General features: G+C 38.1%; 1 protein-coding gene and 1 pseudogene across 2 annotated transcripts in view; one reads left to right on the top strand and one right to left on the bottom strand.

The window, feature by feature from the left end:
- CR1 (complement C3b/C4b receptor 1 (Knops blood group)) overlaps positions 1 to 16618 on the bottom strand; it is a gene marked incomplete at both ends in the record, with an annotated part of 116442 nt that extends 99824 nt beyond the window's left edge. The window contains 2 exons of the mRNA XM_082858325.1: positions 5179 to 5264; positions 16560 to 16618. Of these exons, the coding sequence (XP_082714451.1) occupies positions 5179 to 5264; positions 16560 to 16618 (145 nt within the window). The remainder of the gene's footprint in view (positions 1 to 5178; positions 5265 to 16559) is intronic.
- Positions 16619 to 17417: 799 nt separating this feature from the next.
- LOC309973859 (uncharacterized protein C9orf40-like) lies at positions 17418 to 18119 on the top strand (annotated as a pseudogene). Its single transcript has 2 exons — positions 17418 to 17426; positions 17513 to 18119. The product of its transcript is annotated as an uncharacterized protein C9orf40-like (transcript).
- Positions 18120 to 21207: the final 3088 nt, after the last annotated feature.

The raw sequence follows: 21207 nt of genomic DNA, 5'->3' as shown, positions 1-21207 counted from the left end.
TGAAAAAGGAGAAGTAACAACTGACACTGCAGAAATACAAAGGATCATTAGAGATTACTTCAAGCAACTCTATGCCAATAAAATGGAAAACCTGGAAGAAATTGACAAATTCTTAGAAAAGCACAACCTTCTGAGACTGAACCAGGAAGAAATAGAAGATATAAGCAGGCCAATCACAAGTACTGAAATTGAGACTGTGATTAAAAATCTTCCAATAAACAAAAGCTCAGGACCAGATGCCTTCACAGGCAAATTCATCAAACATTTAGAGAAGAGCTAAGCACCTATCCTTCTCAAACTCTTCCAAAACATAGCAGAGGGAGGAACAATCCCAAACTCATTCTACGAGGCCACCATCACCCTGATACCAAAACCAGACAAAGTTGTCACAAAGAAAGAAATCTACAGGCCAATATCACTGATGAGCATAGATGCAAAAATCCTCAACAACATACAGGCAAACAGAATCCAACAGCACATTAAAAGGATCATACACTATGATCAACTGGGGTTTATCCCAGGAATTCAAGGATTCTTCAATATACACAAATCAATCAATGTGATACATCATATTAACAAACTGAAGGATAAAAACCATATGATCATCTCAATAGATGCAGAAAAAGTGTTCAACAAAATTCAACACCCATTTATCATAAAAACCCTCCAGAAAGTAGGCATAGAGGGAAGTTACCTCAACATAATAAAGGCCATATATGACAAACCAATAGCCAGCATCGTTCTCAATTGTGAAAAACTTAAACCATTTCCTCTAAGATCAGGAACAAGACAATGTTGCCCACTCTCACCACTATTATTCAACATACTTTTGGAAGTTTTAGCCACAGCAATCAGAGAAGAAAAAGAAATAAAAGGAATCCAAATCAGAAAAGAAGAAGTAAAATGGTCACTGTTTGCAGATGACATGATACTATACATACAGAATCCTAAAGATGCTACCAGAAAACTACTAGAGCTAATCAATGAATTTGGTAAAGTAGCAGGATACAAAATTAATGCACAGAAATCTCTGGCATTCCTACACATTAATGATGAAAATTCTGAAAGAGAAATTAAGGAAACACTCCCATTTACCCTGCAACAAAAAGAATAAAATACCTAGGAATAAACCTACTTAAGGAAACAAAAGACCTGCATGCAGAAAACTATAAGACACTGATGAAAATAATTAAAGCTGATACAAACAAATGGAGAGATATACCATGTTCTTGGACTGGAAGAATCAACATTGTGAAAATGACTCTACTATCCAAAGCAATCTACAGATTCAAGGCAATCCCTATCAAACTACCAATGGCATTTTCACAGAAGTAGAACGAAAGATTACACAATTTGTATGCAAACACAAAAGACTCCGAATAGCCAAAGCAATCTTGAGAAAAAAAAAAACGGAGGTGGAAGAATCAGACTCCCTGATTTCAGACTATTCTACAAAGCTCCAGTAATCAGGACAGTATGGTACTGGCACAAAAACAGAAACATAGATCAATGGAACAGGACAGAAAGCCCCGACATAAACCCACACACATATGGTCACCTTATTTTTTATAAAGGAGGCAAGAATATACAATGGAGAAAGGACAGCCTCTTCAATAAATGGTGCTGGGAAAACTGGCATGCTACATGTAAAAGAATGAAATTAGAACACTCCCTAACACCATACACAAAAATAAACTCAAAATGGATTAAATACCTAAATGTAAGGCCAGACAGTATAAAACTCCTAGCTGAAAATATAGGCAGAACACTCTATGACATAAATCACAGCAATATCCTTTTTGACTCACCTGCTAGAGAAATGGAAATAAAAAGAAAAGTAAACAAATGGGACCTAATGAAACTTAAAAGCTTTTTCACAGCAAAGGAAACCATAAGCAAGACAAAAAGACAACCCTCAGAATAGGAGAAAATATTTTCAAATGAAGCAACTGACAAAGGATTCATCTCCAAAATTTACAAGCAGCTCAATATCAGAAAAACAAACAACCCAATCGAAAAATGGGCAGAAGACCTAAATAGACATTTCTCCAAAGAAGCTATACAGATTGCCAACAAACACATGAAAGGATGCTCAACATCACTAATCATTAGAGAAATGCAAATCAAATCTACAATGAGGTATCACCTCACACCGGTCAGAATGGCCATCATCAAGAAATCTACAAACAATAAATGTTGGAGAGGGTGTGGCGAAAAGGGAACCCTCTTGCACTGTTGGTGGGATGTAAATTGACACAGCCACTCTGGAGAACAGTATGGAGATTCCTTAAAATACTAAAAATAGAACTACCATACCACCCAGCAATCCCACTGCTGGGCATATACCCTGAGAACACCATAATTCAAAAAGAGTCATGTACCACAATGTTCATTTCAGCTCTATTTACAATAGTTGGGACATGGAAACAACCTAAGTGTCCATCGACAGATGAATGAATAAAGGAGATGTGGCACATATATACAATGGAATATTACTCAGCCATAAAAAGAAACAAAATTGAGTTATTTGTAGTGAGGTAGATGGACCTAGAGTCTGTCATACAGAGTGATGTAAGTTAGAAAGAGAAAAACAAATACCATATGCCAACACATATATATGGAATCTAAAAAGAAAAGGTTCTGATGAACCTAGGGGCAGGACAGGAATAAAGACAGAGACATAGAGAATGCACTTGAGTACATGGTAAGTGGGAAGGTTAAGCTGGGATGAAATGAGAGAGTAGCATTGACATATATACACTACCAAATATAAAATAGATAGCTGGTGGGAAACAGCTGCATAGCCCAGGGAGGTCAGCTCGGTGCTTTGTGACCACCTAGAGGGGTGGCATAGGGAGGGTGGGAGGGAGATGCAAGAGGGAGGCGATGTGGGGATATAAGTATGCATACAGCTGATTCGCTTTTTTATACAGCAGAAACTAACACAACATTGTAAAGCAATTATACTCCAATAAAGATGTTAAAAAAATTGTAACCACAAAGAAAAGTCAATAATTGTAAATACAAAAAAAAAAAAAAAAAGAAAATACACAGATGGCAAAAAAGAAAACAAGAAATTCTGCCAAGCCTCCTTTGCCAGAAGGACAGCCTTCCTCCCTGATCTGAGGAGAAAAGCCTCCTCTTGCCTGAAGAAACTAACAGCCTCTCCTGAGGTAGCTGTCCTGATAGGAATGCCGTGGAAAATACAGAATGCTCTATTAAATTTGAATTTCAGAAAAACAAGAAAATTTCTAAGTATATCCCAAATATTGCATGGCACATATTTATACTACAGAAATATTTGTTGCTTCTCTGAATTCAAATTTAATTGGGCATCTTGCATTTTTATTTACTAAGTCTGGCAACCCAAATTGCAAGGACTGATGATTTTCCTCAGGACCTATCCCTACCACCTTGCATTGTTTCTAGTCCTCTAACCAGATTCAAGCCCTGACAGGACCAGGGAGATTTGGGGAAATAAAACTTATGACCTGTGAGAAAGTATAAAATACAGCAAAAGAATTGAGATTCTGAATTCAATGTGTTAGTTTGAGTGTGGCCTAACAGAATGAAGTTGAAAAGCAGAACATTATTAGTGTACTGCAGAGGAAAACATCCTGTGGCCTAGGGACTTAGGAATGCTAGAGTGGATTTATTATGTAAGACATGTTCATCTACTCCCTAATTACCTCCATGGTGCACATAGGTTGAAAGTGAGACCTTTTACCCAAGGCTTTGAGAAATACATTTATGCAAAAGTTTCAGCATCCTTGAAGAACTCTGTGATGGCTATTCTCCATAGGCCAGGAATGACAGTGGGAATGGTAGCTATTAAATGGAGTTACCTGAATCCAATGGGGATGAAAGGACCTCAGGGTTGCAGAGGCCAAGTGGTAACACTTAACTGTCAGAGACAACTGAAGCAGAAATCAGAATGATTTTCCTGCAAAGATCTTTATCATTGGCTCATTGATCATGGACTCTCCAAAACTGAAGTAGATGGATACTGGTCTAAAGTTTTATTTGATTTGTATTAGCAAAGAAGATCTAGGTCTAGTGAACAGAAGCCTGACTTGAATCACTACAAAAGAGAGTTGTGGTTATTTATCAATCAATTCTAAGACTTGACAACCAGTTTAGAGACCCAGAGCAGCTTCAATAAAACAGGAGACTGGCTCTTCTTGAGGAAGAGGAAGCACCTGCTGCACAGCCAAAATGTATACTGTAAGTTTCCTCCCTACCCTTCACCAAGGAGGCTTAAAGCCACTTGTCAGGGTTGGATATGGAAAAGGTTACAGAATTATAGATAGAGACAAAAAAATGGAAATATGTCAAGGTGTATTATTTTTAATATAATGAGATCTTCTATAGTCTTGTATAAATTGTGTATAAAACATACTATTTTGTCATATGATTTTCTTCACAGAAATATATATAATAATCATCTTTATAAATATTAAGTGCTTTTCCATAATATCTTTTTATGGCTGAATAAATTTTCAATGTATGGATGTATTTCTTCTAATTCTGCATGGCTATTTTATGCTTCTTAGGGAATTCTCTGTAGTCACTTTTGACCTGTCTTTTTGCTACCAATAGGTTATTTCCAAACCATATTAGGGACCATGCAGTGCATTTAGGTTAGTTTAACATGTTTGCCATTATAAAGTATGCTGCAATAAAAAGTTTACAATCTGTTTATTTCCTAAGTATAAATTCTAAGAAGCGGGTCAAAATATAAGCCCATTTTTGAGGCTCATATTACATTATGACTTTCAAGAGAGTGTGTTGAACCACTGGCACATGAAAGTGTGAATTCCTCCACAGCTTCATCAAACCTCAAAGAATATCATTTTAAAAATCTTTACTAATTTTTTAAGTAGGATGGTTATTATACTGGGGATGGCAGAACCAACATAATTCCAAATTAATTGGAGTAAAAATAAAGTTTGAAGACTTTTATGCATTTAATTCCCGAGGTTCAGAAAAGGCACAACCCAGGATAAAGATGAACTTAAGAAAACTGTTGCCAGGACCCCACATGTATTTTTGAGACCATTATAGCTGTCTGCAGCCATCTGAATGACAGAATGCAAAAATCAATTAAGATTTTTATAACTCCAGGGGGAAAGTGAGAATTTATTGGTAAAGGTGATAGAAAAGAATATTTCAACTCACTCTCACAAATAGGTGGGTCATTATCCCAGGTGACAGAGTTGCCAGAGATGATGCATGCAGCAGAGGATTTACCAATGAGTCGGTATCTAGAGGCAAAGAATAATGAATGTTATATTCTAAATAAACACTTAATCCTATTTAAATTGCTGCTTACAAGAGATTACAATCTTGGAAAATTTAGAAGGACAATTTCCATTTGTCAAAGTACTATTGCTTTCCCAACTTTTGTGTCTTTATCTGAACTTTAAAATTATCTTCTCCATGCCTTCTAAATTAGATGAGATCTCTCTTCTTTATTAGGTTAAGGCACATTTTTTATATACATCTAAGATAAATATGATTCATCAAACTATAACCAAAGGAAATCCAAACAAGACAAAAACAGTTGAACACTTATTTCATATTATAAATGTTAAAGGCAGAAATTCTCAATTAGTACACCACAAGCTGTTCAAAGTTTGCCATACAATTTGGAAAAACTGATGACATTTATTTTTACTTCAACTGAAATTTTCTATAGTCATGGTGTGTTGGGCTGAACCATTCATGAAAATTGGTGGAGAGTAAGGCCGAACTTGATACTACTACAGGTTAAGACAAATAGTGTCAAATAACAGTCGAGTGTTATTTGGTATAGCTGAGAACACTGCCTTATGAATATATAAGAAACTAGGGCAGCACAAACTTTATTCAAACATCAAAATGGGTCAAATGGAGATCAAATGAAAAGAGCTGTGGATGTTCTTGAAGAAACCTGAAGCACTGTTCCATTGAAGCAGTGGTTATGTTGTATTTATTAATGCCTTCAGTATTGTTTTCAGGTTTTTAATGCCTTCCAGTACACCATCAAAAAGGAAGATATTCTAAATTGCACTGCAAACACACATACACACAAACAGATAACAAATGGAGTAAAGGAAAGCTGCAGTCTTTCCACTGCGTGTGCACCTCTTCCTTCCTGTTTGCCATAGCAGCGGAGAATCATGGAGACCCCTCTGGTTTTCGACTTCATAAAGATTATTTCTTAAAGTGCTCTTTTTGATTTTCTAATCAAGAGGATTGGGATAAAAATGGTGAAGCAAGTTCTAATTTGAGTCGGCAATTCTTCTAAAACGTTTTGTTTTGTTTTATTTTTTTGCATGTTGCCACATGATAGAAGAATGGTTTATTAGAACAAATTCCATAACAAATCATATAAAATAACCATTTTCTGAAAGACATCCATAAGACCACTTGAGGACAAATGCACAGAGGTGCCTCCAAGAAGCCAGACAAATAAGTTACCAATCCCATGTCTGGTGTGAGTGGAGGAGCCCTCCTGCTGCTATCTTGAAGTCTAGGTCTCACCAGCCAGGCTCTGCTGATGTTGCCATTGCAGGCAGAATAAGGCTCACATGCGGGGGCATGAGATATGCCAGCGCACCCAGGTTCCGCTATTGACACAGCTGCTGGTGGACTGGGACCTGCTGCTTCCCATGTGTGTGTGACATGGGAAGGATAGACTTCCCCCATCCCCAATTTCTCCTTATGCTGCTAATTTAGGCAGATTGGGCCACCACTATCACTAAGTATGGGTCTCCCTACTACACCCCTGCTGAGCTTTCCCTTCCCCAGTCCTTTAACAGGGGAGTAGGCTTCTCTCTCTCTCTGCTTGTTGACTGTTCTGGCTTACAGTCTTCTATAGCACCCATCCTGAGAGATAAAAAGAAAACGCAGGGAACTCACTGCAGGGTCATTCTTTAAGTTCTGGGGTCCCTAGCCAGTCCACTTTCTTTCTACCTTTTGTGGTCCTTTTATGGTTGTATGTTGAACAATTTCTAGAGTATTTAGCTATGTGTAGAGAGAGAAGCAGGGAAAAGTGAATCTGGAACTGGAACTTCAATAACAGCTCTTTAAAAGCTGATTACAAAAGTTAATAGTCATTGTAGAAAAACTGTGAAAGATACAGAAAATTCCAGTAATGGAAAAAAATTACCTAAACTGTATCTTACAACATAGTTAATGGTTTAGAGAAGTGCTTCTCCAAAGTTTTATTTGCATAGAAATCACCAGGGGATCTTGTGAAAATACGATTCTGATTCAGTGGGTATGAAAATTCTGCATTTCTAACAAGCTCCCAGGAGATGCTGACCTTGCTGGTCTGTGCACCAAACTCTGGGTCAAGAACTTACAGAAAATTCTTTCAGTTTCTTACATGAAGAGATATACATGTAACATGGATGTCAGCTGTCAAGTAGGTGTAGTTAAACTGAGCCAGGACCTATATTTCACAGCTGTGTGAGAGTCCTCTTCCACACACATGATTACTGTGTGTCTTAGGGCTAATTTCCCCATACTCCTCTCTGCTTCCACTTTCCTGTGTCCCTCCCTACTGGCTTTGGGTTCTGCACTACATTTCATCTAGCAGCCATGCCCAGGATTTTTGTGGGTTTCTCCCACAAATCCACTTGCTCAAAGCATTTGTTGTTGCATTTGGGGGAAGTTTTAGGGAGTGTTACACTGGGAAGTGAATGCCATTAGGCATTTTATTCCAACCCTCACTTGTCTTTCTCCTCCTTCTTCTCTGGAAAAACAAGCAACTTCCTCTCCTTTCCTTGCACAGAACAGTCCCTTTGGGGTCTCACCTTCTTTAAATATAACGTCTATCCTAAAACTGTTTTCATTATATACAATATTGTTGGGTAGGACACCTACATTTGCTTTTCAGATTTCCTTTTGGGGCCTTATTGAGATCGACAGTCCTGGGTTCTCTGTTTACCCCTACCTACCCATCATGAGTTCTCAGACTGGTGAGTTTGGGAGAAGTATAGGGCAATTCATCTCAAACTTCTGCATCTTGTGCCTCATTCCCACTCTTCATGCCTGCAGAGAGGATGTATATTCTCTGCCATGTGCTAAGGGGCCTCTCCTACCCGCTGTGGTTAGTGGTGGTGGGGATGGGATGGATGAGGGAAGCTTACAGTTGTCCAGCTGTGTCTGAGAACAGGTAATTACATTTAATTATGGGATTTTAAAAATTAGGTCATTTAGCCCTGACCTAAAGTTATATTCTCTACTAATCTCTTTCAGCAATAAAGATACAATTTGATCTTCATCTGTCTGATTCCTCAGCTGGTTCAGAAATTTCGTGGTAAAGATATATGTATTGTTTATTGGAATCCCTCAAACCCCAGCAAATATAATCAATCCCCAATATTTTTATTGGCAGAATAATATTCCATCACATGAATGGACCATAATTTACTCAAATAATCCTCTGTTGTTGAACATTAAGATGTTTTCCATTCCAACCTTTCCAAGCCTTTAGAGTCTAAAAGACTTCAAAAAGGAAGACTGTTAAGTTTGACTTCTTGGCAAAAGTGTATTGCCTAAATTGTGTTAAATGGTATAAATTTGTATCAATTTATAGTGCTACTAGGAGTTTATGTCAATGCCCATTACCCTGAACTTCAAAACTAACAGCTACACAGAGGGATTTTTGTGTATTTTGTTTATTGCTATATCTCCAGCTTCCAGAATAGTACCTATTCTTAGTATTTGTGAGCTCTGAATAAATACTTTTGGATTGAATAAGTGGTTAAAGTAGCATATTATTGTTATTTTCATTTGTATTAATTTTATTAATAGCAAGGCCAGACTCTTCCACATGTATTTACAATTTGTACCTTTTTCTTTTGTTAATTGCCACTTTGTATCTTTTAATCATTTCTCTATTTAGGTGTTCATATTTTGTTTGTAAGGGCTTTTTATATATTTTTGTGGTTTTTCATTTGTATTTTATTTGTTTTTAGTATTTGTATATGTGTCAATTCTATTAACCTCTCTGTGGATTCTGCCTTTGCTTGAAATGAACCCACTGACTTGAAATGTTCCTAAATCTGATACATATTTATTATTTTTTATTTCATTTTATTTAGGTGTCACATATAACATGTAATTCTTTGATCAATATGAAATTTTTTGTGGTGCATAAAATGTGCTAATTATTTAACATAAATAAAAAATACTAGTTTGCTTACTGCTTTGAAATGCTGCATGATACCTTCATATAATTCCCTCTTTTACAAATTTGAGTCTATTTCTGGACTTCCCATTCTACTCTTGAGCTCTGTATTTTATAATATACCATTATAATATACTTAAAATTACTTTAACTTAATAATATGCTTTGAAGTAAAGATGTTGAAGATTTGAATAATATAAACTGAAGCCCTTTTAGTAGATTGGTTTTCAACTTTGTACTCTACGGTGAGAGAATGTACTTTTAAATTCTATAGGTTATTCAAGAAAGGTAATAGATATACTAGGTAGAAAATCTTCATGTAGAAAAACAACAAATTTGCTTTACATCCTGATTACAATGAACATGATCTCATTTTTATAAAACAAATTTCTAAAAGGAAAAAACAAAAATACCCCAATTGTGCCCCCAACTTATATGAAGAAAGTGTAACATTTTCTTCCCTCTATTTTGCTACATGGATTAATTTGTTTACTTTTGTTCAGTTGGAAATTATTTTTTACCCTACCAGGGTAACATCCATTAAAAATACACATGAATTTGTTTTGTCCATTTTTTGAGGTCAAGAATGAGACACTGACTATAAGTCTAGCACTTTAAAATTTTCTTAATTTCAAGATTTCTTGTTATACTCTGTGATTTTAGATATAATTATGTTCTTAAATCCCTCTCTAAAAATAATCTTCCTTTACATCAATGAAACACCCATGTTAAAAATAAATCATCTGATAACTTGTATCCTGAAATCTTGATGAACTATTTATTAGCTATAATATGTTTGTGTGTGTGTGTGTATTCCTTAGCATTTTCTATACCAGATATGTCATTTGCAAACAGAGGGGTTGTTTCCCTTTTCTTTTTTTGATTGAACTATAGTTGGCATACAATATTGTATTAATTTCAGATGTACAACATGGTGATTTGACATATTATATATATACATATACATGTGTATATATATGTATATATTGAATTGATCACCACAATAAGCCTAGTAACCATCTGTCATGATGCAAAGTTATTACAATATTACTGCCTATATTCTCTATGCTGTACATTACATCCTGTGATTTATTTATTTTATAACTGGAAGTTTATACCTCTTGATCTCCTTTATCTGTTTCACCCAACCCCCTATCCCCCTTCCCTTTGATGACCACCAGTTTGTTCTCTGTATCTGTGAGTCCATTTCTGCTTTGCTTTGTTTTGTTTGTTCATTTGTTTTGTTTTTTGGATTCCACATATAAGTGAAATCATATTTGTCTTTCTTTGCCTAACTTATTTCACTTAACATAATGCCCTCTAGGTCCATTCATGTTGTCACAAATGACAAGATTTCATTCTTTTTTATGGCTGAGTGATATTATTTTGTATATATACTCCATCTTCTTTATCCATTTACCTATCAATGACACTTAGGTTGCTTCCATATCTTGACTATTGTCATAGATATATTTATGTTATGTCCTCTTCTTGGGTTTATCCCTTTATCATTATGTAATGTCCTTCTGTGTCTTCTGTTACAGTCTTTGTTTTAAAGTGTATTTTGTCTAATGTAAGTCTTGCTGTTCCAGCTTTCTTTTTGTTTACATTTGTGTGGGATATCTTTTTCTATCCTTTCACTTTCAGTCTGTGTGTGCCTTTAGATTTGAAGTGAGTCTCTTGTAGACAGCATATATATGGGTCTTGTTTTCTTAATCCATTCAGCCACCCTGTATCTTTTTTTTTTAATTGGGGTATAGTTGCTTTACAATGTTGCATTGGTTTCTGCTGCACAACAAAGTGAATTAGCTATATGTATATACATATCCCCTCCGTCTCTGACCTCCCTCCCACCCCGCTCCATCCCACCCATCTAGGTCACCACAGAGCACCGAGCTGAGCTCCCTTTGCTATACTGCAGTTTCCCACTAGCTAGCTATTTTACACATGGTAGTGTATATATGTCAGTCCCAATCTCCCAATTCATCCCAACTCCCTTTCCCCCCACATGTCAACACATCCGTTCTCTATGTCTACGTCTCTATTCCTGCTCTGCAAATATGTACCTGTACCATTTTTCTAGATTCCACATATATGCCTTAATATACAATATTTGTTTTTCTCTTTCTGATTTACTTCACTCTGTATGAGAGACTCTAGGTCTATGCACATCTCTACAAATGACCCAATTTCATTCCTTTTTATGGCTGAGTAATATTCCATTGTATATATGTGCCACATCTTTATCCATTCATCTGTTGATGGACATTTATATTGCTTCCATGTCCTGGTATTGTAGATAGTGTTGCAATGAATATTGGGGTGCATGTGTCTTTTTGAATTATAGTTTTCTCAGGGTATATGCCCCTTAGTGGTATTGCTGAATCATATGGTAGTTCTATTTTTAGTTTTTTTAAGTAACCATACTGTTCTCCATAGTGGCTGTATCAATTTACATTCCACCAACAGTAGAAGAGGGTTCCCTTTTCTCCACACCTTCTCCAGCATTTATTGTTTGTAGATTTTTTGATGATGGCCATTCTCACTGGTGTGAGGTGATACCTCATTGTAGTTTTGATTTGCATTTCTCTAATAATTAGTGATGTTGAGCAGCTTTTCATGTGCCTCTTGGCCATCTGTGTGTCTTCTTTGGAGAAATGTCTGTTTAGGTCTCCTGCCTATTTTTGGATTGGGTTGTTTGTTTTTTTGATATTGAGCTGCATGAGCTGCTTGTACGTTTTGGAGATTAATCCTTTGTCAGTTGCTTCATTTGCAAATATTTTCTCCTATTCTGAGGGTTGTCTTTTCATCTTGTTTATGGTTTCCTTTGCTGTGCAAAAGCTTTGAAGTTTCATTAGGTCCCATTTGTTTATTTTTGTATTTATTTTCATTTCTCTAGGAGGTGGGTCAAAAAAGATCCTGCTGTGATTTATGTCAAAGAGTGTTCTGTCTGTTTTCCTCTAAGAGTTTTATAGTTTCTGGCCTTACATTTGGTCTTTAATCCATTTTGAGTTTATTTTTGCATATGTTGTTATGGAGTGTTCTAATTTCATTCTTTTCCCAGTACCACTTATTGAAGAGACTGTCTTTTCTCCATCGTATACTCTTGCCTCCTTTGTCATAGATTAGGTGAACATAGCTGTGTGAGTTTATCTCTGGGCTTTCTATCCTGTACCATTGATCTATATTTCTGTTTTGGTGCCAGTACCATACTGTCTTGATTACTATAGCTTTGTAGTATAGTCTGAAATCAGGAAGCCTGATTCCTCCAGCTCTGTTTTTCTTTCTCAAGATTGCTTTGGCTATTTGGGGTCTATTGTGTTTCCATACAAATTGTTAATTTTTTTGTTCTACTTCTGTGAAAAATGCCATTGGTAATTTGATAGGGATTGCATTGAATCTGTAGATTGCTTTGGGTAGTATAGTCATTTTCACAATATTGATTCTTCCAATCCAAGAACATTGTATCTTTTGATTAGAGTATTTCATTCATTTACATTTAAAGTAATTACTGATAGGTAAGTACTTTTTGCCATACTGTTAATTGTTTTATGGTTGTTTTTGTAGTTCTTCTCTGTTCCTTTCTTCTTCTCTTGTTCTCTTCCCGTGTGATTGGATGATTCTCTCTAGCTTTATGTCTGTATTCTTTTCTCTTAATATTTTGTGTTATAGGTTTTTGGTTTGTAGTTACCATGAGATTTACATATAGCAACCTATGTATATAGCAGCCTATTTTAATTTGATGGTTGCTTAAGTTGGAGCACATTCTAAAAGCACTGCATTTTTACTCCTTCCCCCATTTTATGTTTTTGACATCATATTTTACATCCTTTCATTCCGCGTATTGCTTAACTATTTATTTTAGATTTAGATGGATTTTACTAACTTTGTCTTTTAAACTTCATACTAGCTTTATAAGTGGTAGATCCACTACCTTAACTCTGTGTTTGCCTTTACTAGTGAGATATTTTTCCCTTCATAATTTTTTTTTGTTTGTTTCTAGTTATGGCCTTTTCTTTTCCATTCAAAGAAGTTCCTTTAACATTTCTTGTAAAGCTTTTACAAGTTTAGTTTAGTGGTGATGAACTTTTAGCTTTTGCTTGTCTGGGAGGCTCCATCTCTCCTTCAATTCTGAATGATAAATTTGTTGGGTAAATATTCTTATAAGTCTTTTCCTTTCAGCACTTTGAAAATATTGTGCCAGTCCCTTCTGGCCTGTAAAGTTTCTGCCTAAAAATCAGTTGATAGTCTTATGGGGGTTTCCTTGTACATAACTTGTTTATTTCTTGTTCCTTTTAAGATTCTTTCTTTAACTTTTGACGTTTTAATTGCAGTGTATCTTCGTGTGGGTCTCTTTGGCTTCATCTTGTTTGGGACTCTCTGTGCTTCCTGGATTTTAACGTATGTTTCCTTTGCCAGGTTAGGGAAGTTTCCAGCCATTATCTTTTCAAATAGGCTTTCTGTCCCTTTCTTTCTCTTTTCTCCTTCTGGGCCCCCTCTAATGAAAATGTTAGTATGCTTGATGTAGTCTCAGAGGTTCCTAAGGCTATCTTCATTTTTTAATTCCTTTTTTTCTTTTCGCTGTTCCAATTGGGTGATTTCCACTACTCTGTCTTCCAGACCACTGATCTGTTCTTCTGCATCCTCTATTCTGTAATTGATTCCCTCTAATTTTTCATTTTTCATTTCAGTTATTGTATTCTTCAGTTCTGATTGGCTCTTGTTTGTATTTTCTATCTCTTTGTTGAAGTTCTCACGTTGTTCATCCATTCTTCTCCTGAGTTTGATGAGCATCTTTATGACTATTACTTTGAACTCTTTATCTTGTAAATTGCTTATCTCCATCTTGTATATTTCTTTTTCTGGGGTTTTATCTTGTTCTTTCACTTGGAAGGTATTCCTTTGTCTCCTATTTTGCCTAACTCTAGGTGTTTGTTTTTATCCATTAGGTACATCAGCTACATCTCCCAACCTTAAAAGAGTGGCCTTATGTAGACAGTGTTATGTAGAGCCCAGTGGCATAATCCCCCCTGGTCACCCGAGCCAGGTGCTCAAGGCTATCCCCTGCATGGGCTGCCTGCATCTTCCTGTTGTGTTTAGGCCATGACTTCTACAGACACACTGGTAGGCAGGGCTGATCCCCAGCCCAGCTGTCTGTGAGGGCTGGTTGCAACTTCTGTGGGCTCGCTAGTGGGAAGGGCTAGGTCCCCAGAATGTGAGCCACTTTGGAGGAGCACTGGTCCTGGGCAGAACCATGTACCAGGTAGGATGGGGTAGGAGCTTCTTTAGAGGGACTGGTTAAGGCAGGTGGGTTGGGCTGGGCAGGTACTTAGGGGAACGTTGGGGTGGGGCACACAGCGTTGCCTATGTTGATGGAGAGTAACAGAAAGGCACCTACCAGCACTGGGCCAGCTAGGTGTAAGGAGAGAAAAAAATGGCACCTACCAGCACTTCCATCCCCTGGTACCTGCCCCAGAATTAATCAATAAATCTCCTTCTCATAAAGTCAAGGCATTTTTTAAGTTGCTGCTCTGTCTGTGCTGGGACCCAAAGCAAGCAAGCCCTTCAAGAGCAGTCTCCCGCTGCCCTCTGGCTCCCCTGAAACATAAGCCTGCTGGTTTTCAAAGCCAGACACTATGGTGGTTTGTCTTCCTGGTGCAGATGCCCCAGGCTGGGGAGCCCAGTGTGGGTCTTGGACCCCTCACTCCTCAGGGGGGATGCTCATGGTTGTGATTTTCTTCTGGCTTGTGGGTCACTGCATTGGGGGTGGGGTGTGTTCTGACTAGACCACATCTCTTCCCCTCCTCTTCATCTCAATGTGGCCTTTTCTTTATATCCTTAGTTGTAGAAAATCTGTTCTGCTAGTCTTCAGGTCACTTTCAGAGATAGTTATTCTATATGTAGTTGTAGTTTTCGTATGTCTGTGGGAGAAGGCGAGGATTTTTCTACTCCACCGTCTTAATCTGGACTCCAAATAGAGACTGTTTTAATTCCAAACAGAGATTGTTTTAATTCTCCTTTCCAATCTGGATGCCTTTTATTTCTTTTTCTTGACTAATTTCCTGGCTAGAACTTCCAGTATAATGTTAAATATTTGTGTGACAATTTTAATTTATATAAATGTGTATGTGATGTGGTATACATGTGTATCTGTTTATGTGTGTGTGTATGTGCTGCAGAAATATATTTCTTAGTTGTTGATCATGGTAAAATTAGTTTGAAAACCACTGTCCTAGAGAAACTTTTGCCCATGTGTACTAGGTGACATGTATGAGTATCTTTATATCAGGGATGCTTATAATAGCCAAAACAAAACAAAGCTAAACAAACTAGAAATAATCTAAATATCTAACAACAACAAAAAAAAGAAATAAATTCTTCTGTATCCAGACAAGAGAACACTATCCTAAATGAAAATGAATTAACCACAACAACATGAGTGAATATCAGAAAAAAACTATTAAATCAAAATCAATTTGCAAAGATGTTCATATAAAATCATGTCATTTATATAAAGTTCAAAATATGTATAACTAAAAATATAATGATTAGGACAATGTATGGGAAAAAATGGAAAAGAAATGCAAGGGATGAACAAAATTCAGGATGGTGGTTACTTCTGAAGAAGTTTTGGAGGTGAAGGAATGGAAATTGGGAAAAGTACATAGTGTCAAAGGTACTAGTGATGGTTTTTAAGGTGGGTGGGGTAGGCATGGAAATTCATTTTATTGTTATTACTATTTTTATGTTTCACTTGTTATTTTGCATGTATTTTAAGTAATAATAAGTAATAAAAACAGAGCAAAAGTTAAGATATAAGGTGCCCCTATTTTTTCCCTAAATTTGTTGTCTCCCCTACAGATAAGCCAAGGGTATATCCACAGCAAGATTCCTGTATTGTGAACACTTCTGGGGAGGTGCTATAACAATTAAGATTTGCCCATCCACCACATCTACTCCATCATCCCAAATAAACAACTCTTTCCTACTTTTTCCTGAGTCCAACATTTCTAGCTCTTATTGCTTTGAGTTAAGAATATATGTGTGTTTGTTCCACTTACTTCTTTAGAATGCTGGTCCTTCTCATCTAGTAAATGCTTCACTTGGCTTTAGGTACATTAATTTGGTGTGCAAACATTACCCTCACCCCTCCAATTTCTAAGCATGGTTACAGGTTTTTTCCTATTTTTTCAAATATTTGTTTAGTCATTGCAAGGGTAGTTAAATGCCTGGATTCAAGGCACAACTTCTACTTAGAAATCTTACTGCTCTGTTTTAAATGGACAGGTAGTTTGACTTTCCTTTCTGAGACTACTGTTAAGAGACTAGTGTTACAATTCTAGAACTGTCATCCCAAACAAGGCTACTGCCAACTCACCCTTCATTACAAAAATAATTAACAGTTGATCCAAACTGGGTGTCTTTGTTGATGTCCATTTTGCCATTTATGAGGTCTGGAAGAGATCCACATGATTTACCTACGGGAAAGAAGCAGAATGTGGGGACTGGGTCTAGAATACTCGGAACGTCTGTTAATACATAAGGTCCCAAACTGACCATAGCTCTTGTAGTTCCACAGATTTACCACCTTGAGGAAACTCACAAGACTGCCTCAGGATCAGCCACCTACTAAGCACCACTTTCAAAAAGACCTCCCTTCCAGATCTCATCCCCATATTTTTTGCCTCTTAGAAAGATGTAAACTCTGCTTATTACTAAAATGCTTACTCTGTAATTCAACCAGTGTACATCAAAAGTCTTGAAGTTTGGGATTCTCTCCCCACCTACACTTTTCTTTCCTTTCCTGAGTCATTCATTACTTAGTTTCAGTTGTAAAAAATGGGACACCCCTAGTGAAGGGAGATTTTCCCTCAGTCATGCCTCATGATGGTCATTTCTCATGAAATGAACTTGTAATGAAGGTGCTAGGAACTCAAAGCAGTAGGAAGATATGACCTACAAGAATAACTCTCACATCTTTTTATACTTTAGGCAAAGTTACCAAGACACGTGTCTTTGTTTCAAACTTTGAACGACTGATCAGATCTTAAGCATTATTGACACAGAGTAGTCCTCAGTCTAGAGTTACTTACGCCTACAGTTGTTTGCAGGGCTTGACCAGACAGAGTTTTGCAGGCAGGTGATAGAGAACACTCTTCTGTAGTAACCAAGGCGGCATTTATACTTCAAAGATGTCCCAACAGGAAACTCATCTTTGTCAATCTGTTCTGTAGGCATGGCGAATGTAAGGTGCACCGGGGATTGGCACTGACCTGGAGAGCAAGACCACAGGGACGTCAAAGTTAGTGGAGAGGCCCTCTGCTCCCACAGCTACGGGAGTCCCGCTCCTGGTGGGCTCCGCCCGAGCCTTCGGGGCCCACGGGCAAGCGGCGTGCTGCCGAGCCCCTGACGTTCCACGTGCCCTGGAAGCGGCTCCTGCTCCGCGACTTTCCTGAGGAGCCGGCGCGGCCAGGGCTTTGGATCCCGCCGTCGGGGGTCTCGCATTCCGGGCAGCCCCTCGGCGTCCCGGAGCTGCCCCGAAAGCGTAAAATCGACGCAGGGGCTATGACTGAGCCTTCGGTTTCGCCCAGCAATTGCCGTGATGGCGGGGACACTGGCGCCCCGGACGGCGCGGAGCGTAAGGGCCGCGGACTGGAGACCGGCGAGCCGCCCCTGCTGCAGCCGCCCGTGAGGCCCCGCGGGCCAGGGGAGGGGCGGTGGCGACGACGGGGCGGGGCGCGCAGACTCCCTGCGGGGAGACTGGTGGGCCGCGCCGCGACAGCTCAAGGAAGAATTTTGTCAGTACAACAACTTCCAGTGCTGGAGGAATCCTTTACCACCTATTGATCTGGCAGACATTGAAGGTGTAAGTGAAGACAACCCGACAAAAACACTTCCGGGCAAGAATGAAGTGGCTGAGATTAATATGGAGTCCTGACAGAAGGAGCTGAAGAAATGGGTTTTTCTGAATTTGAGGAGACATCTCTAAGTGAATTTATGTCTTCTTAAAGAAAAAACTTATTTTCCATACTTGATGTGATATCATTCTCAAACCTGAAAAATGAGGAAAAGTTGGGGTTTTTTTGTTTTTGTTTTTTGAGGGTTTTTTTGCGGTACGTGGGCCTCTCATCGCTGTGGCCTCTCCCCCTGCGGAGCACAGGCTCCGGACGCGCAGGCCCAGCGGCCATGCCCCACAGGCCCAGCCACTCCACGGCATATGGGATCTTCCCAGACCGGGGCACGAACCCGTGTCCCCTGCATCGGCAGGCGGACCCCCAACCACTGCGCCACCAGGGAAGCCCAGGAAAAGTTGTTTTAAAGATAAATGCCTGCAGTCACTACTGTACCTCCCAATAGGGATTTGTCAAAGATATAGTGCATTTACAGGAGAAGTATTTTATGTATGCATTCTTAAGAAAAATTTATGTTTAGGTTCTAGATTTGAAGATATCAATCTTATACAAAGGAATTCTGACAGTTTTAGAAATAGATGGGAAACATTCAGATATTCCTCTTCTTGCACCAAAAAGTTAATTTGTGCTACATGAAATGAATATTGTTTTATAATAACTTATTAATAAAATGCTTTCTAATATATTTCATCGACTCTTCTTTGTTGAACAAATAGCTGACTTAAACATCTATGCAAACTTAAAATGTGGGGGATTCTTTCTGAAACCTGGTATTGTTTTTGTTTTGTTTTATTTATTTATTTTGGCTGCACGCAGGCTTTCTCTAGTTGCGGTGAGCGGGGGCTACTCTTCTTTGCGGTGCACAGGCTTCTCACTGTGGTGGCATTTCTTGTTGCGGAGCACAGGCTCTAGGCGCAAGGGCTTCAGTAGTTGTGACACATGGGCTCAGTAGTTGTGGCTCACGGGCTCTAAAGCGCAGGCTCAGTAATTGTGGCTCACGGGCTCAGTTGCTCTGCGACATGTGGGATCTTCCCAGACCAGGGGTCGAGCCCGTGTCCCCTGAATTGGCAGAGGGATTCTTAACCACTGCGGCACCAGGGAACTCCCCCCAGTATTGTTTTTTTTTCTCCCCTTAGTTTATTTACTTATTTATTTTTAAAATTGTTATTGGTATAGTTGATTTACAATGTTGTGTTAGTTTCTGCTGTACAGCAAAGTGAATCAGTTATACATATACATATATCCACTCTTTTCTAGATTCTTTGCCCATATAGGTCATTACAGAGTAATAAGTAGAGTTCCCTGTGCTATACAGTAGGTCCTCATCCATGATCCATTTTATTTTATTTTTTTAATTTAAGTTAATTTTTTAAATTTTTTAATATCTTTATTGGAGTATAATTGCTTTATGATGGTGTGTTAGTTTCTGCTTTATAAGAAAGTAAATCAGCTATACATATACATATTTCCCAGTATCTCTTCCCTCTTATGTCTGCCTGACTCCTACCCTCCCTATCCCACCCCTCTAGGTGGTCACAAAGCACCGAGCTAATCTCCCTGTGCTATGCGGCTGCTTCCTACTAGCTATCTATTTTACGTTTGGTAGTGTATATATGTCCATGCCACTCTCTCACATTGTCCCAGCTTACCCTTCCCCCTCCCCGAGTCCTCAAGTCCATTCTCTAGTAGGTCTGCATCTTTATTTCCATCTTGCCCCTAGGTTCTTCATGACCATTTTGTTTTGTTTTGTTTTGTTTTTTTAGATTCCATATATATGTGTTAGCATACGGTATTTGTTTTTCTCTTTCTGACTTACTTCACTCTGTATGATAGACTCTAGGTCCATCCACCTCACTACAAATAACTCAATTTCGTTCCTTTTTATGGCTGAGTAATATTCCATTGTATATATGTGCCACATCTTCTTTATCCATTCATCTGTACATGGGCACTTAGGTTGCTTCCATGTTCTGCCTATGGTAAATAGAGCTTCAATAAGCATTGTGGTAGATGACTCTTTTTGAATTATGGTTTTCTCAGGGTATATGCCCAGTAGTGGGATTGCTGGGTCATATGGTAGTTCTATTTGTAGTTTTTTAAGGAACCTCCATAATGTTCTCCATAGTGGCTGTATCAATTTACATTCCCACCAACAGTGCAGGACGGTTCACTTTTCTCCACACCCTCTCCAGCATTTATTGTTTGTAGATTTCTTGATGATGGCAATTCTGACTGGGGTGAGATGATATCTCATTGTAGTTTTGATTTGCATTTCTCTAATGATTAATGACGTTGAGCATTCTTTCATGTCTTTGTTCGCAGTCTGTATATCTTCTTTGGAGAAATGTCTATTTAGGTCTTCTGCTCACTTTTGGATTGGGTTGTTTGTTTTTTTTTGATATTGAGTTGCATGAGCTGCTTGTAAATTTTGGAGATTAACCCTTTGTCAGTTGCTTCATTTGCAAATATTTTCTCCCATTCTGAGGGTTGTCTTTTCATCTTGTTCATGGTTTCCTTTGCTGTGCAAAAGCTTTTAGGTTTCATTGGGTCCCATTTGTTTATTTTTCTTTTTATTTCCATTTCTCTAGGAGGTGGATCAGAAAGGATCTTGCTGTGATTTGTCATAGAGTGTTCTGCCTATGTTTTCCTCTAAGAGTTTTATAGTGTCTGGCCTTACATTTAGGTATTTAATCCATTTTGAGTTTATTTTTGTGTATGGTGTTAGGAAGTGTTCTAATTTCATTCTTTTACATGTAGCTGTCCAGTTTTCCCAGCACCACTTATTGAAAAGGCTGTCTTTTCTCCATTGTATATTCTTGCCTCCTTTATCAAAGATAAGGTGACCATATGTGTGTGGCCTTATCTCTGGGCTTTCTATCCTGGTCCATTGATCTATACTTCAGTTTTTGTGGCAGTCCATACTCTCTGGATTACTGTAGCTTTATAGTATAGTCTGAAGTCAGGGAGTCTGATTCCTCCAGCTCCATTTTTCTTTCTCAAGATTGCTTTGGCTATTCGGGGTCTTTTGTGTTTCCATACAAATTGTGAAATTTCTTGTTCTAGTTTTGTGAAAAATGCCTGTGGTAGTTTGATAGGGATTGCATTGAATATGTA

The sequence above is a fragment of the Leucopleurus acutus genome (genome assembly GCF_964270905.1).
Source record: "Leucopleurus acutus genome assembly, chromosome: 2".
Lineage (NCBI taxonomy): Eukaryota > Metazoa > Chordata > Mammalia > Artiodactyla > Delphinidae > Leucopleurus > Leucopleurus acutus.
This window is presented reverse-complemented; position numbering and strand designations above follow the sequence as displayed.